At 41.9% G+C, this 20,201-nt stretch overlaps 1 protein-coding gene across 1 annotated transcript; it reads right to left on the bottom strand.

Moving 5' to 3' along the window:
- Window positions 1-278: 278 nt before the first annotated feature.
- Window positions 279-19,815, bottom strand: ap1s1 (adaptor related protein complex 1 subunit sigma 1). The gene is made up of 5 exons (XM_071333360.1): window positions 19,601-19,815; window positions 8,799-8,977; window positions 4,935-5,043; window positions 1,514-1,651; window positions 279-992 (listed from the first exon to the last, which is right to left on the bottom strand). Exons 1-5 carry the CDS (start codon window positions 19,601-19,603, stop codon window positions 945-947), a joined length of 477 nt encoding a protein of 158 aa, XP_071189461.1. The 5' UTR covers window positions 19,604-19,815; the 3' UTR covers window positions 279-944.
- Window positions 19,816-20,201: the final 386 nt, after the last annotated feature.

The following is a 20,201-nucleotide window of genomic DNA, read 5'->3' on the forward strand; positions in this document are numbered from 1 at the left end:
TTTGGGAAGAATCATTCTTCAGATTGATTGTTTGTACCCTTACAACATATCCTACTATGGGTTCAACAGAACTCAAATGCAGACAATCAATGTGGTCCCTTAAAAACAGCAAATGTATTATATTATTCTCATAAAGCGTGGTACATATACAAAATATTGGATGACCATTCATTTAAAAGCAAATCCCTGTCCCCTTCAAATTGCACCCTATTCCCTACATAAGGCCCTGGTCAAAAGTAGTGCACTATATAGGGAATAGGGTGCAATTTGGGGGACACACTAATCTGATAAAACGTGATCTGTTGGGGAAAATGTTTTGATTTCATCACCTGCTAAAAAGAAAGAAAAAAAAGACGCATTCTGACCTGCCTCTCGAGGGAAAGTTACAAGGTCATATCAGACCGGGGATCAAATACTATTTCAAATACTTCAAACTGAGCTTGACTGAGCGCCCTGGCAGAACGGAACCAATAGAATGGCCTCCGTGCAGGCTAAAGCAAAACACTAGAAGTACTTGAACAATTTCAGATAGTATTTGAACCCAAGTCTGGGTCATACAACAGTAGTAGTAGCTAAATCTTTCGGCCAAAAGTGGCACCATTTTTACAGAGCTAATATAAATAGGGTGTGGATCATCATCATGATAATAATATACAACAATGTCAGCAATGTCTGGAATTCACTACCCGAACGTCAACGTGTGAATTTCAATTGACTTTTTAAATGTATTTTTACTTAAAAAAGGTGCACTTCTTTTGGCCAGAGCCCTATAGTACTATGTAGGGAATAGGGTGCCACTTGAGACACACGTTAGATAACAGCTTCCACCCCAGCCCTTACCCCCTCCCCCAAACCACCTCCACATCAAACCCCATTTCCTCCACCCTGTTGCACATGGAACCCAAAGTCCTCGGTCTCTTCGCCTGTCTGTTGCCTGATTGTCACTACGCCAGGCCCATCTCCTCTAGAACACTTCTCGGAGACTCGTCCTCCTGTAAGGGGGAGACGGGGATCAGATGGCTCAGAATACATGGTGACAAATGAAACTACATTAATAGTGAGGTTAGGTGGTCATAAGGCGCGATTCAGACTTTTATATAACAGACTCAACATAGACTTAAGTCAATAAAATATGGACTTAAGTTTAAAAAAAATGGTTTTACTTAAGTCCATGTTAAATACATTTATCTCAAGCCTGGATAGGGCCCATAGTGAGGTAGAGATACCCGATGGAGGTCGCCAGCCCGAAACATTGGTAGTAAATAGATCCATCAAATTATTGAAAGTATCAAGAACACCGGTGTGCTGGAGTTTTTCCTTTTTAATTAGAGAGATCACTCCTATCATGTACATGTAGCCTAATTTTGACATATATATATTTTTTAGAACAACTTATCCAGTATATATCCTTTGCCATCCATTTTTAAATGTGATTTTGTCTGTATGTATTGTGTTTGCTGCTAGATGAATTGCCTCACGGAGGACATTAACGTTTTTTCGATCTGAATCCTACCTCCTGTAGTAGGTCGGCCTGTTCGATGGCCTTGAGTACACTCTTCTTGGACGTGTCTTGGATCTCCCCCCCCATCAGAAACTCATCCAGTATAAAGTAGGCCTTCTCAAAGTTAAAGATGATATCCAGCTCACATACCTGCCAGGGCACCCACACACACACACACCCACACACACACACACACACACACACATAGGGAGCAATCAGAATCACCTTTATTCGCCAAATACATTTACATATATCAGGAATTTGACTTGGTGAAATGGTGCCAACAGCAATAGACAGAGGAAAATAGACAGAGGAATTGACAAAGTCTACGTACAGTATATACAGGATACCTACACCAATTACACGATAGAAGACTATAAGCACATTTATAGTTGAGGATGTACAAGGAGAGAAGCTTGAGCGAGAGGAGAGCAGTGTTTTCCACAAGTACATGGAGGAGCCAGCCAAATAGAAAAAGGAGCCAGCCAAGTTCCCCTGGGCCGGGGGGGTTCTCCCGGGTTTAAGACATTTTTGCTGAACAAGCCCTATTTTGTCGACCTCTGATACATTCTAACGATAGATTATATTTTCAACCAGCACCACTCAGGTAATAACACTGATGTCATTTTATTCACACTTTTACAGTGTTAGTTTCATCAGCTGTTGTACAATATGATGTAAAACATAGAACAACATTTTGACTGCACTGCACTTTAAAGAACCCTGTAAGAGCTGACATTCACAGACTTTAAGCTTCCTTTTAAGAGGCATTTTCTCAGCTATCTGCAATACAGGTATTGTTGTTTTAGGTAGTCTTGCGAAAGCCAGCATGATAAAATCCAATAATTGACTAATATTTTCCATATTCTAATAATTCTCATGTGCCAACGTATCGCCAAGGTCTGTGCATTGGTGAAACTTGCACTCCTGTAGATCTGAAATAATTGGATGGTGAAAATTGCCAGCCAACCAGAAAAGCAAGGTGAAGAAATTCAGACATTCAGGACAATCCTTGTCCTGCAAAGATTTTTTTTTGTGTAAAAAAAAAATATATTTTGCAAGCAGTAGGCATTTAGAATGAAATGTGGAGCTGGATAGTTATACTTGACTTGAGTGGGTCGAGTCACTGACGTGATCTTCCAGTGCGGTTTTGCGCCCCCTCGGGCTCATGCGGTGGGGGAGATCTTAGTGGGATTTACACCGCCTTGTCTCAGGGTAGTAAGTTGGTAGTCTGTTCATATCCCTCTGGTGGTGTGGGCGCTGTGCTTTGGCAAAGTGGGTGGGGTTATATACAGTCCGGGGGTATCGTCGAACGGGGCCAGTGTCCCCGACATCAGTCTCCAGTATCTACGCTCTAATAGTCTGTGTGGGGCGCTAGGGCCAGTCTGTCTTATCTGGGGTAATTCTCCTGTCTTATCTGGTGTAATACTCCTGTCTTATCTGGTGTACTGTGTGATCTTAAGTATGCTCCCTCTAATTCTCCCATCTCTCTCACCCTCTCGGAGGACCTGAGCCCTAGGACCATGCCTCAGGACTACCTGACCTGATGTTTCCTGGCTGTCCCCAGTCCACCTCATGCTGCTGTTCTCCCTGCTGCTATGGAACCCTGACCTGTTCACAGGACGTGCAACCTTATCCCGTACCTGCTGTTTCGACCCTCTCTCTCCCCCTCTCTACTGCACCTGCTGTCTCGACCTATGAACACTCGGCTATGAAAAGCCAACTGATATTTACTCCTGAGGTGCTGACTTGTTGCACCATCTATAACCACTGTGATTATTATTTGTTACAGTTCATATAAGGAAATCAGTCAATTGAAATAAATTAATTAGGCCCTAATCTATGGATTCCACATGATTGGGCAGGGGCCCAACCATGGGTGCGCCTGGGACGGCATAGGGGCCCCCCCACTGGGGAGCCCAGGAGGTCCTGGGCTGGTGTGGTTACACTTGGTCTGCGGTTGTGAGGCCAGTTGGATGGCTCTAAAACAACGTTGGAGGTGGCTTACGGTAGAGAAATGAACATTCAATTATCTGGCAACAGTTTTGGTGGACATTCCTGCAGACAGCATGTCAACTGCACGCACCCTCAACTTAAGACATCTGTGGCATTGTGTTGTGTGACAGAACTGCACATTTGAGTGGCCTTTTATTGTCCCAAGCACAACGTGCACCTGTGTAATGATCATCCCGTTTAATCAGCTTACTGATATGCCACACCTAGAGAAATATTCACTAAAAGGGATAAACAAATTTGTGAACAAAATTAGAGAAATAAGCTTTTTGTGCATATGGAACATTTCTGGGATCTTTTATTTCAGCTCATGAAACATGAGATCAACACTTTACATGTTGCGTTTATATTTTTGTTCATTAAAATGAACGTTTGAACATCAAGAAGAATGGTCTGTCCTTAATGGCCATGTACTCTTATAATCTCCACCCGGCACAGCCTGAAGAGGACTGGCCACCCTTCAGAGCCTGGTTCCTCTAGGTTTCTTCCTGGTTCCTGCCTTTCTAGGGAGTTTTCCCTAGCCACCGTGCTTCTACATCTGCATTGCTTGCTCTTTGGGGTTTTAGGCTGGGTTTCTGTATAAGTACTTTGAGGCATCTGCTGATGTAAAAAGGGTTTTATAAATACATGTGATTGACTTGATTGGTTAATGTCGGGCCCTGCAAGCTAAAAAAATGTATGTGCCAGAAGAAAATAGGCTAAGTGGATTTTGAGTCATCGTTACAACATTATTATGGGACGTGCAAATTCATGTGCTCTCCCGCCGTGTAAATACATTTGACTGCAACCACAGCGCACACAACACACACAATTAACGAGATGCAGGACAGACAGCAGACTGTCAAACCAGCAGTGTTTCCCTGTCATTGCTCACTTCGTGACTGACAGGAGCCTGTCCTATCAATAGATGACTAGAAGATGCATGTCGTTCATTCTAAATGGGAGAGGGCTCGGCAGTCTTTTTCTGACTAACGAATTGAAAAGTAGCCTAGTTCAATTTAAGTGGAAAAAGTAGCCGGCTGAAAATGTGTCTAAAAATTGTCTACATAGCCGGCAGACAGCACTAGTGGAAAATACTGGGGGAGGGAGAGAAGAGTATGGAGAGTCCAATAGATCAATAGAGGGACAGTGAGTGAGAATAAACAGCATATGATGCAGGTCATCGACTTACATGAAAATCCTTCGATTGTCCGGTAGTAAAATAGAAGAGAGGCAGGGAGGATGAAATGGAAGAGAGGCGGGGAGGATGAAATGGAAAATATATGATAAGCAAACGAGTGGAGGTGAGAAATAAGCAGTTGGAGAGAGAGAATGCAGTTGGCTAAAGAAGAGATAATGAAAGAGTTGGCTGGAGAAGTCAGAATATATGAGAGAGAGGAGAGAGGAGAGAGGAGAGAGAGAGAGAGAGAGAGACACTCACGCTGCCGAAGTACTTATCCAGCAGCTCCACGAAGCGGTGGATGACCTCTAGAGTGATGAGTTCGTTGTCCTGCTCCTCCACCGCACAGCAAAAATACAAACTGGCATACCTATAGAGCGCGCACACACACACACACACACACACACACACACACACACACACACACACACACCTTATTAGTGCAAACAGCATGCAGAGGCGGAATGGAAGGAAGGAACCCAGAAAACCCCCACACTGTCTTTGGGTTATTAAGGTTCAACACACCCACTTCATTGAGCTTCAGCTCAGAACTAAAGGGGGGAATCCATGGAGCTCCTGCCAGTCAGTAACCCAGGGCCATGTTCTGTAGCCAAACGTAGACAGAATGCCACGAATAGGGCGCATGCTTCTTCTACAAAGCATATTTCTATCTGAACGTTCCAAACCGTTGCGTCCTGCTGAACGCGCCCTTAGACAACTAATAACTACTGAACGATAAGCTTGTTATGCTGCTGTTAATGATGACAGTCACAAAAGTGTGCTTGACAACTCAAGGGTTGTGATGTTCAAAACTGCATGCGTCTATAGACCTATGCACTATACCATGTGTAAGGTTGTGTGTGTTGTTTCCCAACTGTGGCCCTGGACAAGCACACCTGATTCTACTTGTCAACTAATCATCAAGCCCTTGACCAGTTGAATCAGGTGTTTTTTGTCTGGGGCTACAACAAAAATGTATGCTGTTGAGGGTACTTGAGGACCAGAGTTGGGAAACACTGTATTAGAGCATTAGCGAAGTCAGCTCTTTGGCTCACTCACCTGGCCAGAAACAGGTACTGCACTACACCGCAGAGAGCACTGTTGAGTTTCCATCAGATTTAACTCAGTTCTTCCTATTTCCATCTACATTGCCTTCAGAAAGTATTCATAGCCCTGGACTTAATGCACATTTTCTTGTGTTACAGCCTGAATTCAAAATGGATTCAATTGTTTTTCCTCACCCATCTACACTCAATACCCCGTAATGACAAATTGAAAACACGTTTAGACATTTTAGCAAATGCATGGAACATAAAATAGATATATATCTAATTTACATATGTATTCACAATCCTGAGTCAATACATGTTAGATCACCTTTTTGCAGCGCTCACTGCTGTGAGTCTTTCTGGGTAAGTCTAAGAGCTTTGCACACCTGGACTGTACAATATTTGCCCACTATTCTTTTCTAAATTATTTAAGCTCTGTCCAATTGATTGTTGATCATTGCTAGACAACCATTTTCAAGTGTTGGCTTATTCAAGTCTTGCCATAAATCTTGCCAAGCAGATTTGAGTCAACACTAACTCTGCCATTCGGAAACATTAAATATTTTCTTGGTAAGCAATGCCAGTGTAGATGTGGCTTAGTGTTTAAGGTTATTGTCCTGCTGAAAGGTTAATTCATCACCCAGTGTCTGGTGGAAAGCAGACTGAACCAACACTAGAATTTTGCCTGTGCTTAGATCCATTCCATTTCTTTTTATCCTCAAAACTCCCCAGGCCTTAATGATTGCAAGCATACCCATAACATGATGCAGCCACCACTACGCTTGAAAATATGTAGAGTGGTAGTCAGTAAGGTGTTGTATTGGATTTGCCCAAAAACATAATTTGCATTCAGGACAAATAGTTAATTGCTTTGCCACATTTTTTTGCAAACATGCTCTGACTTGGGGCCAAGGCCAAGCCACTGGTATTTTTCAGCTTGCATTTACATAAGAATGACTAACTGTGAACTTTAAAACCTTCTCACAAAGCAACTTGATGCAGAGGTTGTTGATTCGGCACACCCAAAGTCTTTAGTGTCACACTCCTGTTGGAAACAATTACACTAGAGCAAAACATTAACACTAGGCTTGGGCGGTATCCATATTGTCATACAGACCTTGTGCCATAGTCGGGATATTCTGTAATACCGACACAGAACACCAGGGGCACTATTTTCTAACCACACCGCCTCTGTAATACGAAGGTTAGCAATGCTAACAAGTACATGTAAAAACCCATAGAGAATGCTAACATGCGCATTGCGAACATTTTATACAGTCTCTGACCTAAACCATTTTCAGGATGGACATCCCAGATCACAAAGTAACTTTAAAAAATGCTACTCACAAAACAAAATGTTAGACAGCAAGGATCTTTATCCAGGAAGGGATTCTCTGCTGTCACAAAGCGAAGCTTGACTTTGGAAGAAGGTAATCACTTAGCTAGGTAGCTAACTAGTTACTAAGTTAGCAAACCAAATGCGCAACAGCAGAGCCTTTAGCAGATTTTAGACAGTTAAATTATATCTAGCTGGCAAACATTTCGTTGTGAATTCCATACTGTAACTAGATCACCTGGCACATGCTGCACAGTAGTGAGTGACTCACAAGTCTCGGTTCTCTTGTTGTTGTGTGCTTGTAAACAAATACAACATGACTAGGGACTACCAGTAAGCGTCATAATAAAAAATTGCACAGCTGAAATGAAGAACGCGATCTCCTTTATCTCCTAACGTATTGCACAAGTTGACTGCAAGTATTTACTTTAAAAGAACCCAAAAAATATTCACATTAAAACTTCAAATAAATAGTTTCAACAGTATTAAAAACCATCCCGTGGCTATTTCCAAATACCCTGGTATACAGCCCAAGCCTAATTAACATAAGAACACTGGCGACAAACAGGTGTGGGGTAAGTGTTAGGTGGAAGTGCAGCATATGATAAGCGTGTACAGAATCACTGTGGTGTAGGTTACTGTAGGATCCTATGGGCAACTTCTACACCGAGTGCTGTGTGTGGATGGCTTCTGTATGAGATGCGGGAGGTGGAATGAGTGTTCAAATGGTGAGTCACTGAGCATCAGTTGGAATGGAACTGTCAAAAGTCAAATCTGTGCTTTGGGGAAACAATACCAAACACCCCTCAAAGACAGCCTGGGTGATAATGCCAGGAGACAGGTCGGGACACACACAGTAATATCAAGTGTGTGTGTGTGTGTGTGTGTGTGTGTGTGTGTGTGTGTGTGTGTGTGTGTGTGTGTGTGTGTGTGACAGGTCTGTCTCTTTTAATGCCCACCTGGAACCACTTTTGAAGAACAATTATTACCAGTAGAGGGAAAGGGTGATACCTAGTCAGAGGGGGGGGAATCTTAACATTTAGTGTAGTTGCCTGGTTTGGTTCCCTCACATGGGCAAGTCTGAATACCCTTGTGAGAGTTGTACAGGTCTGTGGTGAGATTGAATGGAGAAAGCAAAATGCTCTCCGAGACATTTACAAAGAGAGCAAACATAAGGGGCAAATAAATCATTTTGGATCTTACACATCCACTGAAGAGTCAGTACTGCCATTAGGGAACAGACTCAGGACCTCTTAAAACCAAGAGAGCCACTAACAGCTTTGTACCGGCATCGGTATGGCTTTTAAATTAAAACAGTTGTGCGGTTTACGTGCATCTTGTATAGCACGGCTCGTCGTGAAATAGATTGTCACTTACGTGTATCTTGTATAGGCCTAAACATTGTTACCATTGGTAATGTCATGTGTGAACGTTGCCGTTTATATGTCTACATCTTTATCTTATTCGACTTGCCACAATTAAAGTTCCTTCCGAAAAAACAGAGTAATTCAGTTATTGTGTGAGTGAGAGAGAGTGGGAGAGAGAGTATGTGTGTGTGACTACAATTTCCGACACTTTATGTGAAGCACGCAGTAGCCTTTGTTGCACATTTTCAAGTGTGTGTTTGTGTGAACAGAGCGTGTAGCAGCTACATGCTGTCTCACACAACCATGAAAAAACACTTAGGCCCAAGGATTTCAATGGCAGAAAAATCCCTGGTGTGTGTGTGTATTCCAGTACCTCTTGTAGACGATCTTGAGGTCCCTCCACTCCAGGAAGCTGCACATCTTGGGCTTGCGGGCCAGCACCACCTGCATGAGCTCCCTCACCATCTTCTTCTTGTCCCTCTCGGCCGTGGCCGTGTACCACTTCTGGAGACGCAGCTTCCCCTGCCGACTGAACAGCAACATGAAACGCATCTAGAGGAGGGAGACCAGGGAGAGTTAATGTCAGTTTACAGGGGGAGGAAACAGGGGAGAAAGACAGGATCGGAGACAGGATCAATAGCATACAGAAAGGTAACCAGGGGACGTTAGTACCAGATAACTTCAGGATGAACTAGTGTGTACAACAGACAGAACATAGAGGGTAAAACAAAGACTGAAATTACAGATATGCATAAAGAGGGAGGACTTCTGGAGACGCAGCTTCCCCTGTTGACTGAACAGCAACATGAAACGCATCTAGAGAGGAAGAGGTGGGACAGCAGACAGGGCAGAGAGGTAGTGATATGTAGGCCTACACATATTAGGCAGACACAGGCTAACAGAGAATAAGCAGTAAGACCTAATTCTGGACACACAACACGCGGTTAAGCTTTCGCGCGGGCGCAGCAAGTCTCATATATTAGCAACCTGGACTGGGTCACAAAACAGGAAAAGGGGTATTCTAAGTATGATGGGGACAGAGATATTGTTCCATGTACAAAGACAAAAAAATGAACAACAGATCTGCATAAAGAGAGAGAGATTATGAGTGAGAGAAAGAGAGTCCGTGGGAGAGAGAGAGGGGTGGACGGACAGACCTCTTGTCTAGCCATCTTGTCTCAAGAGGACCACAACGAAAATAAGTCCCAGACTTTCTTATTCATGTGCATGTATGGCTTTTTGAAGTTTTATGTGTGCTTATTTTTTTTAAATGGTCGAATTTATAAACTAAACGTGTGTCTAGATGTCTACTCTACATCTTTATCTTATTCGACTTGCCACAATTGAAGTTCCTTCTGAAAAAACAAAGTAATTCAGTTATTGTGTGAGGGAGAGAGAGTGGGAGAGAGAGTATGTGTGTGTGACTACAATTCCAGACACTTGTGTGAAGCACGCAGTAGCCTTTGTTGCACATTTTCAAGTGTGTGTTTGTGTGAACTAGAGTTGAATTAGAATTAGATTAGAGTTGGATAAATGTAGATAAGCTCTTTTGAAAAAAAATGATAGTTTATACAGGATACTAACCTCAACCTCACATCAAATCCTTCAATCCAAATCGCCATGTCAACCTTGTTAATATTGACAAGGTGGAAAAAGTACAGTAACAGACTACATCTCCCACCGGACTTGTCCTAGTTATCAGACTCTCCCTGGACCACAATCTCCGATCTCTGCTTTTAAACTCCCTGGCACCACGTGGTGTGGTGGAGCTCAATCTCCTAGAGACTGCCTGGCCACGAATGTAGCACACACACTCATGTAACCTAGACTACTAACATCAGCCCCCCCCCCCCCCTTGCAAAATCATCTGTGAAAGTCACCTTTTGAAAGGACTATCATTCTACTTGCATTCAGTGTGTGTGTTCTCAAAAACACTCCAGAGAGCGAGAGAGGGTAGTGGGCTCATGGGCTCCTGAGTTCATCTGAAAAAATATATAGAATTAGAGTTGGATAAATGTAGATAAGCCCTTTTGAAAATAAATGATAGTTTATACAGGATACTAACCTCAACATCAAATCCTTCAATCCAAATTCCATACCTAAAACATTGATTTTGGACAAAATTACCTGAATGGACTATTACTACCAAGGACTATCAAGAAAAAAACTTCTAACAAACCAAAACCTGCAGAAGAAGCACAGCACAACCTAAAAAATGCAATCCAACACAAAACCGAGTGAGTAATGTTCAGTCTGAACCTACTTCTGAAGCCAAAAAGTTAAAAAGACCATCTCTAGGTAATTTTGTTATACAAAGCTTAATAAATAAGGCTACCAAGCTGCTAGGACAGAACTGACCTGGCTGCAACTTCAATTTATATTTTAAGTGTGAAATGAGAGGTGTGGAAACTCTTGAGCCTAACAATGGCAGGAGAGTTTCACAGCAACACCTACCCAAATGCAGAGGCCTTTGAAGCCCCATGGCTTATCCCTGTGCAGAGGTCATTACAATACAGTACCCCATGGATATAAAAAATAACACTGCATGGAATAAGTACAACAAAAAGCTCCTCAAAGACAATCCAGAGACACTATTTGATGACTGCTACAAAGAGGGGAACGTAAGCAACTTACTATTCCACACAGACCATCCCCTGGCATGGCACAGGGCTATATGAGCACACTACCCCTATGTCAAGTGAGGGTATCGGCCCAGGATGGAAACTAGACATTGAGGAAATTGAAACAACCTCTGTCGATGTGTACAAGTTTGGGACATTAATGGTCCAGGGCATCCTCAAGCAGTTCCAGCTGGACTTTTACAGGATCAAAGAGAGACCACAGCAGGAAAAGCTCTCCTTCTGTGACGACTCCCCCATCCTGAGTGAGTCTGATCACACCTCTTCAAAACGAGGATAGTCACCCCCCCAGGACTGAATACACACAGATCCCACAACTGCACTGATCCTCCATAATTGACAGGGATACATTCACAGAGCTGGAGAGAGACATGGTGGAGCTCAGAGAGTTAGTCCACACAATCCAGATGGAACAAACCCACAAAACAGATCAGCACTGTTGTCAGAGGACAGACTAGGTTCCCCCAGCCACATCATAATTCACAGGCACAAATGACCTGAGGGCCCAGCAGGAAAGGGTGGCCACAGCACTCAAGGGAGTGATTGAAAGTGGTTATAATGAGGCATCAAAGCCAAAGGAACTGAATAATATTAAGAAATGCTATAGATGGAAGGAAAGTAGTGTGGAAATCTACCAAAAAAGTATTAGGCAACAACACATTCAATCCCTTCTAGACAATTTCCTGGACAAAATGTTTCACTGTAATAGTGAAGGCAGCAGAAAACCTAAACAGTATTATTTGACCTCTCAGCTTCCATATCAAATCTAAAACTGTCAAGCAGAAAACCTAAGAAAATGAACAACAATGACAAATGGTTTGATAAAGAATGCAAAAAGAAAAAATTTACAAACCTATCCAACCAAAAACAGAGACCTGGAATACCTGAGCCTTCTTCACTATGGTGAATCACTAAACAACACAGAAATACACTACGGAAAAAGAAGGAACAGCACATCAGAAATCAGCTCTGAAGAATCCACAGAATCTTGCCACTTCTGGGAAAATTGGAAAACTCTAAAACAAACACGAAGAGTTATCTATCTAAAATGGAGATCTATGGATAAACCACTTCTACAATCCTTTTGGCTCTATAACAAAGAACAGCAAAAACACATACTTGATCAAACCCTAGAATCAACTATTAAAGACTACCAAAACCCACTATATTCTCCAATTACATTGAAGGAACTACAGGACAAAATACAAACCCTCCAACCCAAAAAGGCCTGTTGGGGGTTGATGGTGTATTAAATGATAAAATACACAGACCACAAATTCCAATTGGCTAAACTTAAACTCTTTAACATCATCCTCAGCTCTGGCATATTCCCCAATATTTGGAACCAAGGACTGATCACCCCAATCCACAAAAGTGGAGACCAATTTGACCCCAATATCTACTGTGGGATATGCGTCAACAGCAACCTTGGGAAAAACCTCTACATTATCATTAACAGCAGACTTCTACATTTCCTCAGCGAAAACAATGTACTGAGCAAATGTCAAATTGGCTTTTTACCAATTTACCATACGACAGACCACAGTCACCCTGCACACCCTAATTGACAAACAAACAAACCAAAACAAAGGCAACGTATTCTCATGCTTTGTTGATTTCAAAAAAGCTTTCTACTCAATTTGGCATGAGAGCCTGCTATACAAATTGATGGAAAGTGGTGTTGGGGGAAAAAACATGAAATTATCAAATCCATGTACAAACAACAAGTGAGCGGTTAAAATTGTCAAAAATCGCACACATTTCTTTCCACAGGGCCGGGGTGAGACGGTGATGCAGCTTAAGCCACACCCTCTTCAACATATATATCAACGAATTGGCAAGGGCACTAGAACAGTCTGCAGCACATGGCCTCACCCTACTAGAATCTGAAGTCAAATGTCTACTGATGATCTTGTTCTTCTGTCCCCAACCAAGATCTTCTGCACAGATTCCGTCAGACCTGGGCTCTGACAGTAAATCTCAGTAAGACAAAAATAACTGTTCAAAAAAGGTGCAGTTGCCAGGACAACGAATACAAATTCCATCTTGACATCATTGCCCTAGAACACACAAAAAACTATACATACCTTGGCATAAACATCAGCGCCACAGATAACTTCCACAAAGCTGCGAACGATCTGAGAGACAAGGCAAGAAGGGCCTTCTATGCCATCAAAAGGAACATAAAATTCAACATACCAATTAGGATCTGGGTAAAAATACTTGAATCAGTTATAGAACCGTTTGCCCTTTATGGTTGAGGTCCGCTCACCAACCAAGAATTTACAAAATTGGACAATCAACAAATTGAGACTCTGCATGCAGAATTATGCAAAAATATCAGTGTGAAATGTAAAACACCAAATAATGCATGCAGAGCAGAATTAGGCTGATACCCGCTAATGATCAAAATCCAGAAAAGAGACATCAAATTTTACAACCACCTAAAAGGAAGTGATTTCCAAACATTCCATAACAATGCCTTCACCTACAGAGAAATTGACCTGGAGAAGAGCCCCCTAAGAAAGCTGGTCCTGGAGCTCTTCACAAACACAAACAGATCCCACAGAGCCCCAGGACAGCAACACAATTAGACCCAGCCAAATCATGAGAAAACTACATTCTAATTCCTTGACACATTGGAAAGAATTTACAAAAAAAAACAGACCAAACTAGAACGCTATTTGGCCCTAAACAGAGAGTACACAGTGGCAGAATACCTGACCACTGACTAGGGTTGCACATTTTGGGGAATATTCAGAGGTGGAAACTTTCCGTGGAATTAACAGGAAAATATGCAAATTAATATTAATACCATTTAAAATGTAGATGTTTTTTGCATTGGATATATTTACCATATCATATGGAGACATAACTGCAAATGATTAAATCCTTCCAAAAGAAATGTAAAAAACAATTAAGTTACAAATTAAACTTTAATTAAATGAGTTGACTCTTCACATGGGATGATTTCACGGAACAACAAAAGGGAATATTGAATGATCCCCAATGATCCATTGCATCTCCCAAAAACGTTTTCAACATACATCTGTACAATGATAACCAAAGCTTTAGTTTCTAGACTTTCTTCCTCTCAGGCTTCCATTGTCTTTTCCCTGGACCTCCTCAATGTCCACCTCTTGAGGCTTCAGAGTCGGATGTTCATCTTCACTGTCACTTTCCAACCTTCTTGAGGATGGCTCGTTGTCAGGCTCAAAAAGCCTCAAATTTGCCCGGATGCCACAAATTTGTCAACCCTTCCTTGTATTGGTCAGCCTGTTACGTGCTTTGGTGAATGTGCTCCCAAACAAGGACCAGTTGCGCTCGGAGGCGGCTGATGTTGGTGGGATTTGGAGGATGATGGAGGCAACAAGGGAAAGAACCTCAGATCCACAAAGTCCCTTCCACCAGGTTGCTGATGAGATATGTTGGCACGACTGCCATATTGCATCTCCAACCCAAAGCACTTGCTTGGAAGTGTACTTCGCCAGACTGGTAAGAACCTTGCCTTCCTCCAGGCCAAGGTGGCGAGATACGGTAGTGATGACACTATAGGCCATTTTGATCTCTGCACCAGACAGGATGCTCTTACCAGCATACTTGGGTGTCAACATGTACGCTGCGGTGTGTATGGGCTTCAGGCAGAAGTCTTCACGCTTATTGATGTATTTCAGAACTGCAGTTTCCTCTGCTTGGAGCAGTGAAGTGGGCAGGGCAGTACGGATGTCTTCTCTTACATCTGCAAGCATAGTCTGAACATCAGACAGGATGGCATTGTCTCCCTCAATCCGTGCAATGACTAATGCTCTAGGTTTCAGGAGTTTCATGCAGCATAGTAGTCTGCCAAAATAAATCATCCAGGAGGATCCCAATGATGGGGATGTCCATATTGGCAGACTGTGATATGGCCATTTCTTGGAGAGACTCCTTCCCCTCCAGGAGACTGTCAAACATGACAACACCACCCCAACGGTTGCTGCTGGGCAGCTTCAATGTGGTGCTCTTATTCTTCTAACTTTGCTTGGTGAGGCAGATTGCTGCTATAACTTGATGACCCTTCACTTACCTAACCATTTCCTTGGCTCTCTTGTAGAGTGTATTGATTGTTTTCAATGCCATGATGTCCTTGAAGAGCAGATTCAATGCATGAGCAGCACAGCGAAAGGGTGTGGTAACAGCCTTCATGTTCACAGCACTGTCTGTCACCAGTGCAAATACCTTCTGTGGTCCAAAGTCATTGATGACTGCCTTCAGCTCATCTGCAATGAAGAGACGGTTTGTCTGTTGTCCCTTGTGTCTGTGCTCTTGTAGAATACTGGTTATGGGGTGGAGATGATGTAGTTAATTATTCCTTGCCCACGAACATTCGCCCACCCATCAGAGATGATTGCAATACAGTCTGCTTTCTCTATGATTTGCTTGACTTTCACTTGAACTCTGTTGAACTCTGCATCCAGCAAATTAGTAGATAAAGCATGTCTGATTGGAGGGGTGTATGCTGGGCGAAGAACATCCAGAAATCTCTTCCAATACACATTGCCTGTGAGCATCAGCGGTGAACCAGTTGCATACACAGCTTGAGCAAGACATTCATCTGCATTTCTCTGACTACATTCCTTCATTGAGTGAAAAAAACTTCTGATTCCAGGAGGACCATGAGCTGTTGCTATCGATAAGGTGTCCGATTCCTAATTTTCCCCTCGAATAGAAGTAGAGGGACTTTTGCCAGAGGTTGCTTGTTGTGAGCTCTGAGGGAACTTTATGCACTTGGCCAGATGATTCTGCATCTTTGCTGCACTCTTCACATATGATTTGGCACAGTATTTGCAAATGTACACCGCTTTTCCTTCTACATTAGGTGCAGTGAAATGTCTCCACACATCAGCTAGTGCCTGTGGAATTTCCCTGAAAAGGATTAGGAAAAAATGAGTAAAAAAAATACAATTCCATGTACAGATAAATAGTTAAGCAGTTAGATTAAACAACTCCTTTGTAAGTTAAATGTTTTAAAATGGAACGTATGGAAACAGGTGAATAACACTCCACAGTTAGCAGGCTCAAGCAAGCTAAACCCCACATGGTAGAAAAAAACTAACTAGCAGAAATTGTTAACAAGTTAGAAATGATTTAAACACACTTTGCTGTAGGCTACCATTTACTAGTTAACAAAAAATCATGTAAGTGATATAAAATATATTCACCCCACACAGTATTGTAATCAAAACTTACCAGAAAGCATGTAGTCCTTAGCTCAGACAGTGTAGTAGCATGGGCTCAATAGCATCTCATTAGTGTGCAAGATCTTGGGAATCAGCTGTACATGTGATGGAAGAATACGCTGTGCATGCAGAGGGTTGCAATTCCATTGAATTGGGGATAGTTTAACCAAAATATGCCACAAGACCTAGAAATGCCTTGTGTATCCCACCAAAAAAAAGTTAACTGTTATAAGCTAACTTTTTTGATGAATTTAAGCAGAATTCCCAAAATATCCAGGCTTAACTTCCCATGGAAAATTACCAGAAATTTACCGGAAAGTTTCCGACCCTATGCAACCCTAACTGTGACTGTACAAAACGAAGGACATCTTTGACTATGTACAGACTCAGTGAGCATAGCCTTGCTATTGAGAAAGGCCGCCGAAGGCAGACCTGGCTCTCAAAAGGAGATAGGCTATGCGCACACTGAACACAAAATGAGGTGGAAACTGAGCTGCACTTCCTACCCCCCTGTCAAATGTATGACCATTTTAGAGACACATATTTCCCTCAGATTACACAGACCCACAAAGAATTTGTAAACAAAGCAAATTTTGATAAAGTCACATATCTATTTGTTGAAATACTATAGTGTGCAATCACAGCAGCAAGATTTGTGACCTGTTGCCACAAGAAAAGGGCAACCAGTAAATACAACCTATATTTATGTTTATTTGCACATCATTACAACACTGTATATATACATAATTACATTTTAAATGTCTTTATTCTTTTGGAACTTCTGTAAGTGTAATGTTTACTGTAAATTTTGTATTGTTTATTATCTATTTCACTTGATTTGGCAATGTAAACATGTGTTTCCCATGCCAATAAAGCCCCTTTGAATTGGAATTGAGAGAAGAGAGGAGAGGGGGACATGTGACAAGGGAGTGTGAAGTAAAGAAGGCCATGATGTGCATAAGAATAGACTAGCTTCCTTTTGGGAGATTATGCTTAAACTCATCTGTGTCAGATCCCACAATGTGATGTGATTTAGCAGCAGCAGTCCTACTTAGTTATAAAGCAGTCAAAGGACCAACCATATTCTAGCCTGTGCCCAGAGCCGTTTGTGCAGTCTTGCCAACTCCTATGGTCAAAGGACCCACCATATTCTAGCCTGGGCCAAGATCTGTTTGTGCTGTCTTGCCAACTCCTATGGTCATTGTCACACCGCACAAACAGATCTGAGACCAGGCTAACCCTATTCAACTTAGCCAACACAGTATACAGGAATATATACAGTATATCTAACACACAAATATTAGTACAAACCATCCATCTTCAAGAAGCAATGGCCAGCCAACCAGAAATATTAGTATAGTACCGGTAATCAAATATGAATGACAGCAAGTGGGGGTGTTTGCGTAATCATGACAACTCCTTGTCATGCTAAACAAAGAGTTGACATGATAGTACAAACAGATTGTCACTCCGGCTAGTTATCTGGTGACCACGAAACATAGATGCAAAGATGAGCTACACATGATTTTAGGTTAAAAACACAGAACTGGACAGACCGTACAAACTCTACTGACACCAATCAATTCACAGTCAACTGCTTCGCTAGTTCCACTTTACTTACAGTCGAACACGCTCAGTGCTTTCTCTCTAGAGTTAATCTGACAGAGAGAAGGAGAAGACATGGAGCTCTGTAGTAGGACATTGGTGAGGACAGCAATTCCCTATATTGGAGAGTACTGGTGAAGGAAGAGAGTGTAGGTAGTATTTACCAAGTTGCAGGTTGTCCCACACATTGTCCAGAGTGAAAAGTGATTTGGTGATGACATTTCAGATCCTTATGTTCTAAAATACATTTTACCAAGACAAATATGAGGATTCATGTTCTGAATTGTTCAGTGGGGTCTCTAACATATCATTAACACTATATGCAAAAAGTTGGATTTCGTAACTTAATACATCTGATAATTAGCACCGAGCTCCGTTGACATAGAGGTCAGGTTTCTTGTAACAACTTCTGAGGATTTTACATTTTGTGGTCTTCCAAGTTGTTACCGCGGGTCAAAAAAAATAAAAAAAAATACATTGGCATGACAAACTGAATTAAACGTAATGGCCTAAGAAAATAAAAAGCTTGGTATACACTCAGTGCTCCGTTGACATTTCACAAAAGATACGCTTGTTTTTGTGAGAAATCTTGAAAAAGAGGAATTTCGTATTAAAATGAAAATCATATGCTAAAATATGAAAAAACTGCATGTCCTATCAAAATCGATATCCACCTTAACTCTGCAGATTCGAGAAGAAAGATGAGTTCAATGGTAAAGTTCTTGCCCAGAATCCAGCCCAGCTGACTCGATGCAATTTTCCTGATATTTGAACACTTTTTTTTCTCTGGCCTCCATTGATTTAGTCACCCTAATTCCGACCCTTGTAGGACAGCAAAAACTCCAATCAATAGCTTTTTAACAGATTGTGATAGAGACATGAGGTTTGGACCATTGGTTTTCTTAAAAGATTATCCACACACTTAAAATAGTATTTTACCCATTGGTCAAACTATGCTTTTTGATTGGACACCCTTCAAGTTGACAAAGGTGGCATTTGTCTAATAGTCAACAGTTTATCATTTTGTCCACAGTAAAGGTGCAGTAAACAGGCAGCAATACAAGAGGCAGCCTAACTAACTGACTGACAACCAGATCAGCAAAATAAAAAGGGGTGTCTGAATAGTTTAACACCATTTTATCAATACACATCGATCATTGTATCAATGTAGTTAGTGCAGGGTCAGTGTTGAGGGTCACAGAGTATCTGCAACGTGTAGGCAGTCAACAGCCAACTTTTCAGCTGTTAACACCAACTATGTACACACACTAACAATGACAGTAACCTGTGGAACATGTCAAACTACCTAGTTCAAGTGTACATTTCGTTGTAAGCAAACAAACCAGCTAGCAAGCCAGCTATTTGGCTAATCACGACATCTGGCTAGCTAAGCAAATGTCAAAAGACTTAGTTAGGTAAGGTTACCTTCGAAGATAACTTGTTAACTAGTGAGTTCACCATACATCTTCCTAGCGAAGTTAGAATTTAGACTAGGCAAAACTCTAATGTGCGGCCTGTCCACTAGCAAACAAGTTGGCTACTGTACCTGTAGCTATGTTAGCGTTAGCCACTTTACCTTGCTGGCAAACACAGGTGGCCAACCAGCTTGCTTCACTCTGCTTCCTGAAACCATACACCTTGCTTGCAGCTAAGGTAATGAGCTAGCCGGCTGGTTTTAGCTATTCGGCTCTTTTTATGGCGAAATTACTTACCATTTTATCAGGTTCACAACGCAAATATTAACTTGGATCTTCGTATATGAATTACTTGATTTTCCTTTTCGTTTTAAACACAGCAAACGTCAACATTCCATGTCTGTTTCAGAATACTACGGCTCGAGCGAGCAACCCATTCAACCAACTAGCTAACTAGTAGGAGCGATTCCGGTGACAGACGTCAGCTGTTCCCTTCCTCAGTGAACATGCGCATTGCGCATTTTGAGGCAACCGGTAAAGTCAGTTTCGTAACCAAGCCAACCGAGGCGAACTCGTTAGATCTACTACGTCTATTTCAAACAATTTCATAACTAAAACTAAACATGTATGTAGACACAACGCTGTTTCGTTTGAGTTTAGAAGTTGATTATATTAAATTAGAAATCTGATTTGTGGTGCTCTAAGATTCTTGGAGGATGGGGGGCATGTGTCTCTCTCACCAGTACAGTATGTTCGGATGTTGTTGCCATGACAAGACGGTCGATGTGGTTTCCATGGAAACTGAGTTCTTACGAGGTGATGGCCAAAAAGTGTGAGTTCAGTCAGCAAGATAGAGATTTTTATAGATTTCTACACAATTTAGCATGCCAGTTTTATC

Source organism: Salvelinus alpinus, chromosome 11, assembly GCF_045679555.1.
Source record: "Salvelinus alpinus chromosome 11, SLU_Salpinus.1, whole genome shotgun sequence".
NCBI lineage: Eukaryota > Metazoa > Chordata > Actinopteri > Salmoniformes > Salmonidae > Salvelinus > Salvelinus alpinus.